The sequence below is a fragment of the Erithacus rubecula genome (genome assembly GCF_903797595.1).
Source record: "Erithacus rubecula genome assembly, chromosome: 20".
Lineage (NCBI taxonomy): Eukaryota > Metazoa > Chordata > Aves > Passeriformes > Muscicapidae > Erithacus > Erithacus rubecula.
In genome coordinates this window covers 5,533,473-5,546,963 of record NC_136672.1, presented here as the reverse complement: position 1 = coordinate 5,546,963, position 13,491 = coordinate 5,533,473, and the positions used below count along the sequence as shown (strand labels likewise).

At 43.0% G+C, this 13,491-nt stretch overlaps 1 protein-coding gene across 1 annotated transcript; it reads right to left on the bottom strand.

Annotated features, from left to right (window-relative positions):
- Positions 1–5,195: 5,195 nt before the first annotated feature.
- On the bottom strand, positions 5,196–12,228 carry SUMO2 (small ubiquitin like modifier 2). The gene is made up of 4 exons (XM_079323658.1): positions 12,000–12,228; positions 10,481–10,612; positions 7,404–7,475; positions 5,196–5,886 (listed from the first exon to the last, which is right to left on the bottom strand). Exons 1-4 carry the CDS (start codon positions 12,018–12,020, stop codon positions 5,824–5,826), a joined length of 288 nt encoding a protein of 95 aa, XP_079179784.1. The 5' UTR covers positions 12,021–12,228; the 3' UTR covers positions 5,196–5,823.
- Between the last annotated feature and the right edge of the window lie 1,263 nt (positions 12,229–13,491).

Below are 13,491 nucleotides of genomic sequence, written 5' to 3'. Positions count from 1 at the left end.
CTAAACCTTAAGTGTTTCCAAGAGGCCCCACTGATCTCTCACAGGCCTGGCTGCAGGGTGGCCCTTAAATAAAAGCTGCTTTTCTGATTATTCCTCCATTACAAGATGAAGGGGTTTATGAAGATGGCTACAGAAACTGGCTTACAATCCATCTCAGGATGATGACATTTGACCAAAACAATTCTTAGCAGCTGTCTGGAAAACTCAGACACCAAACAATTCCACCTGTTGTTGAAACTCCACCAGCAAGGAATGCACAATGCATATGGAAGTCTGAACACAACCCCAGGAAATGCAAGGGTTAGGCAAGGAGATACCATTGGTTTGGGAAAAGCCTCAGCTTGGTCATCCTTCTGTGAACAAGGGTTTCTTCATTCCAGTCTCTGCTACTTATGGCTGTCACAGAGAACATCCCTTCTTTATTCCAAGCACAAGGCACAAAAAATGAGGGTTTGCCTCAATCTTCTCTTGCCCCATTTCATTCACAGCTGAAGATGAAATGCAGCTAATAAGCAATCCTTGCCACAGCTGGATTTGCTGCTGTCAGATTTTTGCATCTGGAATGATGCCTGGAGGTTCAGTGGAACATGGTATCCTACAGATCCAATGGTTTGTCCCACAGAGCTGATGCTGTTGTTTCAAGAGTTAGTAAAGTTGCTCTGGTACCTCTCTACATCTTCAGGAAAAGTCCCCAACAGCCTGTCAGTGTTTGGGAAGGGGAATTGTACCAGACTCCTCTCAGAACTGCAGAGATGTAGCTCTGAACACCACAAAAAGCAAAGTGATCAACTCATGCTGCTGTTCTTGTCTGACATCCAACACCACCAAGCCTGGTCGTGGACTCCAGTGCTCCTCCTTACTGGGAAAAGACAGAGATGCCTTGAAAGGAAAGTCAGTGTCCTAGTTTTGTTATGTTTCAATTTTCTTAAAACAGTGAAGTTTTCTTGTACAAGTGATCCTTCAAGAGGCCTTGCAGGGCTTCAGATGTGCTCTGAATGGGATCCATGGACTGGATGCTGGAAGGGAGAGATCTAAGCCACCAAAACCAGCAGAAAATTCACCACAAAGGGTATCCTTTGCATTCATGTTTCCCTGAAGCACATTCCTTTCCAAGGGAGAAACTCTATTTGCTAGTTGGGCTTCCACAACCTTAGCCTTTCCCCAGTACTCCAAAGTCATCCTCACATTGGATCATTTAAACCCACAGCTCTTCCTAGGGAAGAGCTTCCCCATTCCCACTGCAGCTCCTCACTGACTCCCACACATCCCTTGTCCTTCTCCAGCACCTGCTGACCTTCCCTTCTGGGATCTCTGCTGACACCCAGCCAGTCCTTCCACAGCACCATCACCACCCCTCCCACGTAAACTGAAATCCTTCTGGGATAAGGGAAAACTCTTCCTTAAAGGGATTTCAACCATTCCACAAACACTGGGTAGGGCTCCCAGCACCCACATGCTAAGATCACCTGCCATGCTGCTAGGGAAGAAATCAGGAAACTCCTGCAATTAAACATCTTGGAGGTCAATCAAAAACTGAGAACAGGGATCAAAATTCAATTCATTCTCACACTCCTACATCCTTATCATCCAGGAGAAGTGCTGTACCACCAATTCCTTCTGTCTCCAAGTACTAAAAACCAAGATGAACTAAAGGAATGATTATTCCCTATCAGCACACATTGTCTGGAAACTCATTACAGGCAAAATGATCTAACCTCAATAAACCAAAGAATTAAATACATTAATTACGCTGATAATATAATTAATAATAATCCAAGTTACTTAAATGCTTTTAGATTAATACTCCATGAGAGTCCATCACAGCAGCTGACACACGTACTGAGAAGAGGCCACTACCTAAAATTCTAAGAAAAATACTTGGATGTATTGTTCACATGATGACCAAGGAGGCATCTTTTCATCTTTAGCTTTGAAAACAAATTGCTATTCCTTAGAAATTCAGTTATTTCTAGCTGGCTGAAGCCTAGGAAGTCTCCTCTCTTTGAGCCAGTCACATTATGCCTTTTCATTAATGTTGCATAAGAGACACAATAGAGCCAGCATCCACCAGGCAAATGACAGCACTTACATTACACTGACTCGGAAGCAACGAAGTGAAGGTAGCAAAAAGGAAAATTCCTGCTGGAAAATCATCTCACTTTGACCTTAACTCTTGCAGAAATGCTGTCTCTGTTCTGATATTGTAGTTATCTTGAAGCAGCAATTGTATTAGGGTTTCTTTAGGGATTTTTCTTCTGTTAAAACACCTCCATTCACCAGTACAAGAATCTCTCTCATGTTACCACATGGGGGATTTCCTTACAGTCCTGGCAGCTTGGAAGATTCCATGTCAGAGCAGCCTTGACTCCTGGACCCCTTCTGAATCAAACAGTTACCACTGTCCCCCACAGGAGTCCCCTGAGTGGGTGTGATCCCCACTGTGCAGTTAAACATTGATTTTCAGGTGTCAGCCACCCAAACCAGCCCTGATTTCAATCTGTCATTATCTCCCCTGCCCATGGATAAAAATTCCTTAAGGTACCTGAAACAATTTTGGTTACCTATTTTTAAATAACTGATCACATCCATAATTCATTTGAGGGACTAAAACCCCAGCACAGGCTGAAGGCAGGGTACAACCACCCACCAGAACTCACTCCATCCTTTTTCATTTAAAAACCATGGGAGAAATAATAACTAAATTGGATGGCAATCACTTTAGAACACATTATTTGAAAATTGTGGGTAATTTTCCCAGGCTCTTGAAAGATCCCAGCTGTTTAATTAAACATGAAGAACTTACCTCCCAACTAGCCTGACAAGACCTCTTTGCCCAGGTTTCCTTTATTCTCCACATGTGGACTTCCAGAAGTCCATGTGGCTACCAGTGTAAACCTGGGAATTGCCACAAACCAAGCCAAGCAGCAAAGTGAACTCCAAATGAGTTGATTCAAATTATCCACATCCCTGTACTCCATACCACTTCCAAATCATCACCCCCAGCAGCAGCTTCCTTAAAAGAGACAGCCACAATAAAACCACTGAGGGCTCCAGCAATCAGGAATCCACTGGTAAATAAATCTGTAGCACTAGAAGAGCAGCACAGAGAAAAACAAGTTCTGACACAGAGTATTTGCAAGACCACGCAGGAAGAGTGCTAATTTTCTTTTTTTAAAAAGGACTGTATTTCTGGAATACTGTTACACAAATGTGTTATATATAATAATCAGAAATTAGCCCACTTTAGTTTGCTACACTAATAGAAATTCAACATTTGAGGCTCTCAAGGAACTAAGTCACTGAAGTTGTTTTTGTAGTTTGATTAAAAAAACCAAGAAACTATCTGAGAAAAGACTAACAGTTTTTTTGCTGCAGACACCACCTAAGATAACTCCATTCAGCATTGTTAGAGGAATCATTTCAGGAACACAAGCAAGCCCAGGTAACAGCAAAAAGATGTGAAAAACAGAGGAACACAGGTAAATGCTGCACTGAAGTTCATGACAGATGAAGCAACACTCACTTAACTCAGGAAATGAAGACATTGTTTTTAAAAGCTCTTCAGTACCTGTCACTTGACTTCTGTTGCCTCAGGAAATAAAAAGTACAAGGCAAGATACAACAGGGATCTTTAAGCTTCATGATCTTAAGTTGAGCTGAAAACAAATTGTATTTAAGGAGACCTCACCCTTTCTTTAGAATCTAAAGCAAGTCCAAACACCTTTTTTGGCCAAACAAGATAAAGACAGCTTTCTCCTGGGAAAAGTTTTGGCGTGACATCAAGCTGAAAGAGTTTTATACACTGATATCAGAAGTCAGGCCAGTTTAAAAGCCAGAGATTCTAAAACCAAAGAGCAAGGTATTCCATGTGTAACCTAGGAAATATATTCCCACACCACCCTCTTTTTTTTCTTCAAAGTAGATTTTTCTAGGCTTTTTAGAGTTTGGACATGTAAACATTTGTTCACAAGAAGGAATTTCAATCTTGCAAAACACCACAAAAGTCTACAAGATACATCCCAGAATGAGAAGTAATCTGCTCAGCAGTAGCATTTCCTTGGATTAAAACAGAGGTACACAGTAGATTACATTCTTCAGCTACAAGTTAAAGGCAACTGCAAAAACAGATGTTAATTTTCCCTGTATCTCCATTAGATGGAACTAATATACCATCAAATGTGTTATTCCTGACAGAATACCAATAGATCACAACTCATCAGCTAAATGCACACACCCATCATTCTGCCACAAAACTTTCAGCTCAAGCAGGCACAGCCCCACATGTAATAATCACTCCTTGAATTAACTGTTAGAAAAACCACCACCAGAGTGGTGTCTTCTAAGAAAATTATACCTAAAAAATCATTAACTACTGCAAACACCAAAATATTGGAACATTCCTAAGACATCAGAGAATACTGTGGGTTTGACAGGTATATAATCTTCCATGAACATCCATGGATTGCACTCCAACCTCTAAACTTCCCCCAAAAAGGTCCCTAAGAACTCAGTAACTGTGGAATAAACTTGTGAAAACACCATCATTGCATCTCCCTTCAGTCCTTCCAGCCTCTTTCCATCCTCCAAACAGAAGAGCAGAGTGGGGTAAAGCAAAGCTTGCAATCTCCACCACCATAGCTAAATACACCCAAAAACAGAACTCAATTTTTTATTTTTGCTTTACATTTCCAAGCAGCTCCCATTTGATGCCATGGTAAACTGAACGGTTAATGAAATTATTTGCTCTCTTTAACTTAATGTTTACATCAATAAGCATTCAAATACAGAGTCTCAAATATATAACTACTGCAACAACAATATTGATGCTTCTATTAAAGACTGACAAAAAGAGCTCAACCCAAAGGCATTACTAAATAGTTCAGATTTTGCAGTTTGCCTAATCAAACAGTTTTGGCTTAGCAGAACATTCACAAAAGAACAAAAAAAAAACCAAACCAAAACAAAACAAAACAAAAGAAATCAAAATAAGAGAAAACTGGCTTGCATTTCCAGTTCAACTGCTGACTGACAGGTCTCAAGGAAGCCTTTCCTTTTCCAACAGTCTTCTGCCTAGACAAGTGGGATTATGCTTACTTACCAAAGAGAAAGCTGAGATTTGAGAAGCATAAAGTGCTGCAGAGAAAGAAATACAGGTGCTGAGTACTATTACTCCACAGAAAAAGAAAGTAAACTGGTTATTTTAAACAAGAAGTTTATTTAAACAACAAGACGTTTTACTTGAAGGGAAAACTATCTAGGATTTTTTTTTCCTTTTTTTTTTTAAAGAGTAATTTACCCCTACTTAAGACAGAGATTGCTCTACATGTAACAGCTACGTACAAAAAAGTTATAAAATTGCCCTTGGTTTTACAATGATAAAAGAAAAACATTGAAATTATCCAATCAAACAAGGTATGCAAGGTTTTTGTTTTTGAACAGTGAGAGCAAAATAACTTACTGGAATATAAAGATAACTCGGCTTATTCTGTGATTCTGTAAAAGTAGAAGGAGCATGCCACTAACGGAGAGAGGGGCATTTTCACAGAACCAGTTTGTTTTCCCACCCCATCTCCATTAAATGTTGATCAAAACATACCATTGGCCATTTAGTCAAAAAAAAAAATGCATTATGTCTGTGCACATCACCAGTTACTTTATGTACAATAAAAGGAATAAGAAAAAAATTCAGAGAGAAGAGAGAAAACTATACTGCAGTAGTCAGGATGTGGCTGAACCAAGTCTCATTTTTCTAATTGTGAAGTGTTGCCTGTGGGAGCACAGTTCTGGAGAGGAAAGTAGCAGGTTCTTTTTTGTGTGTTTGTTTTAGTAAACTCCTCCTGTTTGCTGCTGGAACACATCAATTGTATCTTCATCCTCCATTTCCAACTAAAACAGAAAAAAGAAAAAAGGTATTTCAACTCTTCTCACATCTCTAGAGCAGCCTGGGTTGCTCTTACACTTCCTGACTTGATGTTTACTTTTTATGCAACTCAAGCAGAGAAGCCACACTCCCCTCCACCACCACCCCTTTGTACATTTAATGAAACCTCACTAATTCAAAAGCCAAGAAATGGCACAGAAAAAAAATGCCAATTGATAACTGTTGACCTAGACTGAATTCTAGTACCAACTTCAGGGTACACTGTGTGACTCCTAAGAAACATATTTATAATATTTGATTTCTGTTGCCTGCTTTGCCATGGCACCTTTATTCTCCTATTTACTCCCTCAGTTTACCTTAGAACATTGCCACAATTCCAGTTGGCTGCTGCTGCTCAAATGGCTACAGCATTGGGGAAGCATAATGGAACTAAGGCCTGTGCCCAACCAGGCAGTAAAACCAAGGATCAGCAAGTACCAAAAAACTAAAAACACTATGCATGTAACAATTACCAGTGAAGACCAATACTTACATTAACACAGCTCTCTTCTTTCACCCTAATTTTTATAGTTGATATTCCTGGGACATTAATGGCACCTACTGACAAAATCTGTACCAAAACTAAAGGAGCTGCTGTAACTAATGAAAGTTGTATTTCTAAACAGACTCAGTTGCTGCTCAGGAAACCAAACTGGTCTAAGCCATTTACCACAGCTATAAACAGACTGATCCTGAGCTTCAGCAAAACATGGATGGAAAGAAAAATCATCCTGTTGCCTCAATTATCAGTACTGCAAATTAAGAAGTTGGATAGACTGGGGTCACAAGAGTCACAATATTTGAAGCAACAGCTTGGCAAATTCAGAACTAGTCCACAAAGTCCACTATTTCATTACAAGTGGTTCTGAACAGGAGATAAAACTATCACTTAGTTGGGCTGATTAAACACAGCTCCATGGAACAGGACAGAAAAATGCTCCAGAGCCACAGTGAACTATGCTGTTCTTGGAATGGCCTTCATTCAAACACTTGCAGACAACCCAAGCTTCACCATATTCATTAACTCAATGCTGCTGAAACAGCTTCAGATTACAAACAACAAAAAATTACTTTTGTATTACAAATGTAAGCTTGCAAACAGGATCTCTCTGATAACATCCTGGCAAGTTTCTATATAAAAAACAAAGCCATTGCTTCAAGAAAAACTCAATTCTTAACTTACCATCCTGATTCCAGAGCCATGAATCAATAAAGCAGAAGTTTTACAGGACTCACCATCTGTACACTGTACTTCATTTTTCTGTTTTATTATTACAGTGATACAGAATTATTATTCAAAACACTAAATAAAGTCCTGGAGTCTATTTCTAATTCTTCTAAACTAATTACACCGAAATAATGGCAAAAGAGATCCAGTTCTACCTCTAATATAGACATTTACAGAAGTATTTGATAGGAAACAGAATCATCAACTCCTACAGCAAATTTCAAGTAGTTCTTTAGCCTTGCCTGTGCTGTTTACCTGTGCAGGTGTGTCTGTTTCATTAATTGGCTGCCCATCGAACCGGAATCTGATTTGCCTCATCGACAACCCCTGGACAAAGAGAAGCAACATGAAGGGAAATAAATCTGATGTAAAAGTAATCAGTACTTTACTCTTGAACTTGTCACTGAATTCAGCACCATCATTAAAAGCCACCAGAGATTCTGTTCTGCCCTCATACCCTGACTTTTAGGCATTTCACTCCAAATCACTGCAATCTGTTTTGTATTAAATACTGCATTGTGTTCAACAACTTAAGAGAAGCAACAGTGCCCCCACTGACTGTTAAAATAAAGTCATTTCTGCTGCATCCCAAAGGCCAGCAGGTTTGTTGTGAATCTGAGTAATTCACTTAAAAACCAGGTGCAACACTCTAGGTAACAAATATCCAACAGTGACACTCAACACTCCTTTTTGATCTTCTCCAAAAACAAAGGTATTCTACAATATTTCTTCCAGAAATGCAACAACATAACTAGTCTGCAGATGCAAGGATTAAGAAATGGGAACTTATTGACCTCCAATTCCTATTAAAAAAAAATAGTGTATCAAAAGCTTTTCCATGCACAGATAGAAAAAATAAAGATTTTTTTACTTTCAGAAATTAGCCGGTATTTTGGATAAAATAAGAGTTTTGGATTTTTACCACACAACACTCATCTTGCTGACCTCTTCCATCCCTAGAAGAATCTCTCTCCTTCTCACCTGAGCCACCAGACTGCAAAATGAGAATAGCAAACTCTTTCCTACTGATAACACCAGCTCCAAAATCTGAGTTTTCTATGGTATTTTACAGCACCCCACATTCTGCAAAGGCAGGGCAGTAACATTTGAGGACACAAACTTCCTTTCCAGTTCTATCCATTCTATCCAGAATATCTAAATATCCAAGAGCCCAATCTGGTTTTGAAGCCAACCCAATGGATTGCAGGGTCGTGCTTTGGCATCTCAGAGTTAGAAGAGAAGCCTCCATTCAGCCTGGCAACAGCAGATGTCACACACAACAGAAAACAATGTAGTAATTATTTCTGAAGAGTAGATTTGTCAGGAAAAATATTTTAATAAATGTGAGTAAACTTTTTTTTATTAACTTTATGGCTCACAGCAAAATGCCTTCTCCAGCATGACCAAGACACTGCAGTTTTCACTCAGAACTTCAGCTGGTCTAAGGGAAATGTGTGGCTCAGTCTCATGGCAGCAACACATTTCTGCACAGCAACACTTGGTGTGAGCCCTTTTCTCTGACACTGTGCTTCTAGAAACATGTATTTCCTATTCCCAGAGTGTTGGTTTTTTCCAGGTTCATGACAACTTTATGAGCTAAATAAATGTTAGCTGAAAACACACTGAAAAACTGTCCTTTGGTGAGCTTAGCATTCACAAAACATGAAGTATGGTCCAGGGATGATTTTTTCACCACTTCAAATAATCACAAATAGTCTTGATCTTCTCAACAGATCACTCAAGTTTAGTTACTTCCATTTTAGATCTACTACACACAACACATGATTATCATCCTTTATAGTTGCAAAGTTCTCTAGCACCTCTTCAAAATTAAACCTGAAGTCCACAGTTTAAGGATTTAAGTTGGGGTGTACAGAGTTAGGTAAATATATTAATAAAATGTAACTTCTAAACACATACAGAACAAATGTTTTTAAGCAAAATTTCAGAAGTAAGCACCTAAAGACAAATCCACATTCACAAAAGTATTCTTTGGATTCTTATTAGCTTAAAACTGAGATCAGAAAAAATGTCTTCCATTCTCAAGATTTACTGATTTTTTTTTTCCCTCCAATTGATACCTGGGTTTTTTTTTTTCTAGCTTTGGTTTTGGTTTTTTTTAAGCAGAGGAAACATTTAGCCAATCTAAGACAATTTGGAATGTTACTTGTTTCAAACTCAGAATGATACTTTAAAAATTTTATATGCCAGGACTTTATAGACAAATAACCAATCCTCAAATTCCCTGAAAAGCAGATATAACTGCACTCTATGACTGGAAAAAGCAACACAAGTGATTTACAAAATAGAACATGGGCTTGTATGACTGAGGCAGGAAAAACAAACCCACAGCTTTCAACATTCACTAATTTCTCCACAGAACACTCATACAAGAACATATTCACATGTTAGCAAGAGCTAATTTTTCCTGTCTTTACTCTTGTTCTGTTGTGGCACAGGATAAAGTGAAGAGGTTTTATCACTCTCCATGTGAATCACAGGTTTTTCTTCCTGTTGATGAAACAGCTGCACCAATATCTTATACTGACTTTACTGTATGCAACAGTATCCTTGAATATTTATTTTAAAAACTTAAAAGTGCACAAATTCTGAATACTTTTGTAGAACTAGAACTTTCTAAAGGTAGACAGCCACTAAAAAATATCGTGGATAACAGTGATAAAATTTCCCTAATTAGGAGCTTCAGAAGGAAGAGTTCCACAGCTCTGCTCAAACAGGTGTTTTTAAAACTTGCAATAGCTGCCTGCAGCCTCACACACTGGCTGCAGCTGCCACCACATCAGCAAGTACATGAGGTGTGTTTGTCTTTCAGAAGATTCATTTATCAACCAGGCCACAAGAGAAAAAACAAAGCTCATCATAAAATGTACAAGCTCCTTCTCAAGGTATCTCCTCATCTCAGCACAATTAAGCTAATAAATCAATAGTCAGTGACCAGTCCAAGAAGTTACTCAGAGTTATAAAAATCCCTGATTATCACTTTGCTCCCTCTCCCCTAAGTTCATCCCAAACCCACCCTTTTCACACTAATATGTCTGAGCAGCAGAGCAGCAGTCACCTCCCAGAAACCTCCACCTATAAATGCAGATTTCATAGATGACAACACATCTTTATGTCACCCATTTCCTGTAACAACCCTCTCAGTCCATCCCGTAACAGACCCCAAAGACAATGAACTTTCCACAGCACAGTTAGTTTCTGCCCAATCTCTATCATTTTGCACATTTACTTAAGTTTTAAGACTTTAACTGTCTTCCTCTCAGCCTGTGGAGATCAGCTCTCCCCCAGAAACTGTTCTCCTGAGATCATACCTGTCGTTCACAATAGGCTTTCATTAGTTTACTAAGTGGTGTGTGCCTCTTAATCTTAAACTGCACCACAGACCCATCTTGCCCTGCCACCTTCAGATTAATGTGGTCATTGTTTTCAGTCTTCACTCCTTCCTGTGGAGGAAATAAAAGAAAAAAAAAATAATAACCAACACTTTTTAAAAAAAGGTATGAAACAAGAAGTTAACATTTTACCAAAGTGCAACAGGTTATTAAGAAGGAGGAAATAAAGATATTAAAGCTGTTTACTGACTTGAAACCTTGAATTAGGGAATAAAGGTCAGCACTTTTCAGTTGAAAACTCAAAAGAAAAAAGCCTCATACAAAAAAAATCTGATATTAGCTGTCATTCTGCAGACTGGAAATTTAGCAATGAAGAATTACCAGGCCAGGAGCTCAAAACGGATTAAAAAAAAAAAAAAAAAAAAAAAAAAAGTTATTTTTATCAAAAGCGCAACCATATGGAACTCCAATGTTCAAGGAATTAAGTTATCTATCTTATAACTATGGTCTGTTATGGCTGATTTGTGCTATAACTATGATCCCAACCAGCAGCAAGGCTCTTTCTCATTGCATCTCAAACTTTTTCCTACCGTTTCACGTTCTTATTAAAAAAAAAAAAAAAACTTTCCTGGTACTTTACAGAGCTATGTCGAAACCGCGATAAAATCTGAAGCGGCCCAAGTCTTTTCCTTCAGTAAACGTTTAAAAAAACTCCACATCAGGCAGCCCGAGCCTCTCGGGAGTGCAAAACTTCGGAGGATCAACTTGCAGCTGGTCCCTCGTGCTGTGGCCGGGCCTGAGGGCAGAGGGACGGGGAGCGGGGCTGTCCCGTCCCGGGGGTCTCCAGCACCCCCGTTCCAGATTTTTATTTTGTTTTCCCTCTTTTCTGGGAGCCGGATCCCGCCATGTGTCAGCCCGCGCGCGGCCCCGCGCCCTCCGCCACTTCCAACTCGGTTTGAAAAACGTGTGGGGGAGGGAAGGGAAAAAAAAACAAAAAAAGAAAAAAAAAAAGGAAGGAGGGGTAAGGGGAAAGAAGAAAATAAAATTAAGAAAAAAAAAAAAAAAAAAAAGGGGAAAGAAAAAAAAAAAGCCAACCCCCCGGCGGTTATCTCTGTTAATTCCTGCCGTGTGGAGCGGAGCCCCCGCGGCCCCCCCGGCCCCGAGGCGGCACAAAGGGGCCGGAGCTGTGCGGGGACTGTGAGGGCAGCGGCTGCCGAGGCGGCCGGCGGGGATGCTGCGGCCGCGGAGGAGGAGGAGGAGAGGAAGGCAGCAACAACCGCCTCCAGACCTGCCTCTCTCCCCGCGGAGGGCGGGAAGGCAGCCCGGGTTCGCTCCCCCTCTCCCCGGGGATCCCCCGCCCGCCCCGGGAGCCGCGGCCTCAGCCCCCCCCACCCGCGCAGGAAAATGGCGCGCAAAGGCGGCGCGGGGGCTGCGGGCCGGGGCCGCCGCCTGAGGGGCCGAGCGCGGCGGCGGGAGCGGCGGAGGGCGCCGGCCTCACCTTGGGCTTCTCGTCGGCCATGGCGAGTCGGCGATGCGGGGGCGGCTCGGAGCGCGCACAAAGGGGGGGCAGAGCCGGCCGAGCGCGGCGGAGAGAGGGAGAGAGAGGGACACAGAGAGAGGGGAAGGCGGGGGGGGCCGGGAGCGCGCACGCACAGCCGCGGGGCCGCGCCTTGCCCCGTGCGTGCGCGCACCCGGCGCGCTCTCCCCTCCCCCCCGGGCGCGTTCCCGTCGCCCATTGGGCCCCGGCGCACGGGGAGGGGGCGGAGCCAGGGCCGGGCGGGGGGGCGAGGCGGGAGGGAGGGGGAAGGGGGGCGGAGAGCGCGCGCGCGCGCCCCGCGGCCGTTACATAACGCGGCGGCGGCGGCAGCGGAGGGGAGGGGCGCGCGCGCGGCCGCGGCAGCGCTGCCCGCGCGCTGCGTGCGCGCGCCCCCGCCCCGCCCCGCGCGGCGGGCATTGTCCTTCGCAAAATGGCCGCCGGGCCGCCCTCAGCGCCCCGCGCCGCGCCTCACGCCGCGCCCTGCCCCGACACAACTTCCCCCGGCCATCCCCAGCATCCTTGGGCCCCTCAAATCTTCCATCTCCTCACATCTTCTCAAAGCCGCCGCGCCGCCTGCCACAGCCCCCTCAGTGCCCCCTCAGTGCCCCACATGGTGCTCTTTGCACACACGCCTTCCCGTGCCCGCCCCAGCCCCGTCGCACAGGCAGCCCCGGCGGTGATGGAGTCCCTGCCGCTGGAGTTGTTCAGGGGAACGCTGGATGTGGCTCTCAGTTGACACGGTGCTGTTGGGGCACAGGTTGAACTCGCTGATGTCAGAGGCCTTTTCCGACCTCCACTGATCTCCCTCGACTCTGCCTGATCAGATCTCTCCTCCTGGCTGTGCCCCTTGCTGTGCTATGGAGGACACTGATGGTGTGGCTGCCTCCCCAAAGCCCTGGGCTGTCCCTGTAAGGGGGAGTTGTCCTGAGAGAGGTGCCATGGCTGTGAGGGAACTGAGCACCTGCAGCACCCCAACAATTACATAAATTAATCAGAGGATATTCCATCAGTGATGCGGTTTCTTAAAGTTCATTCCAATGGGAGGGAGGAGGAAATTCTCAGTAACTCCAGAGATTTCACAGGTTCACACAAAACAGTTCCTGTGCCTTTTTTTATCAGCATTCCACTTGCCACCATCATTTGTCAAATGCTTCTCTACATCACGTAGGTGGAAAAGAAACACCACAAAAATGATCCCTGTGGACCCCCAGAGATAGATTTTCCGGGAGGGCATCACTCCACGCTGCTGCTGCTCTGTGTGGGAACACTGGGTCCTGACACCAAGGTGGCCGTGTGGTCACACACCCCCTGCTCCTGGCAGGACAAAACTTTCTGCACCATTTCAGACATGTTCCTTATCCAGAATAAACTGCTCAAGTAGTGAAGTATTTACTGAAGAGAAGCTTCACTTAAGGGCAGAGCTGCAGACTTGCTCTTCACTGTCAGTTCTGGT

Excerpts from the sequence above, each read along its gene's own strand:
- SUMO2 (XM_079323658.1), bottom strand. The coding sequence starts at position 12,020 with ATGGCCGACGAGAAGCCCAAG. Across the intron at positions 7,476-10,480 it reads AAGCCTATTGTGAACGACAG|GGGTTGTCGATGAGGCAAAT; the intron begins GTATGATCTCAG and ends CTCTTTGTCCAG. Across the intron at positions 5,887-7,403 it reads AAACAGACACACCTGCACAG|TTGGAAATGGAGGATGAAGA; the intron begins GTAAACAGCACA and ends TTTCTGTTTTAG.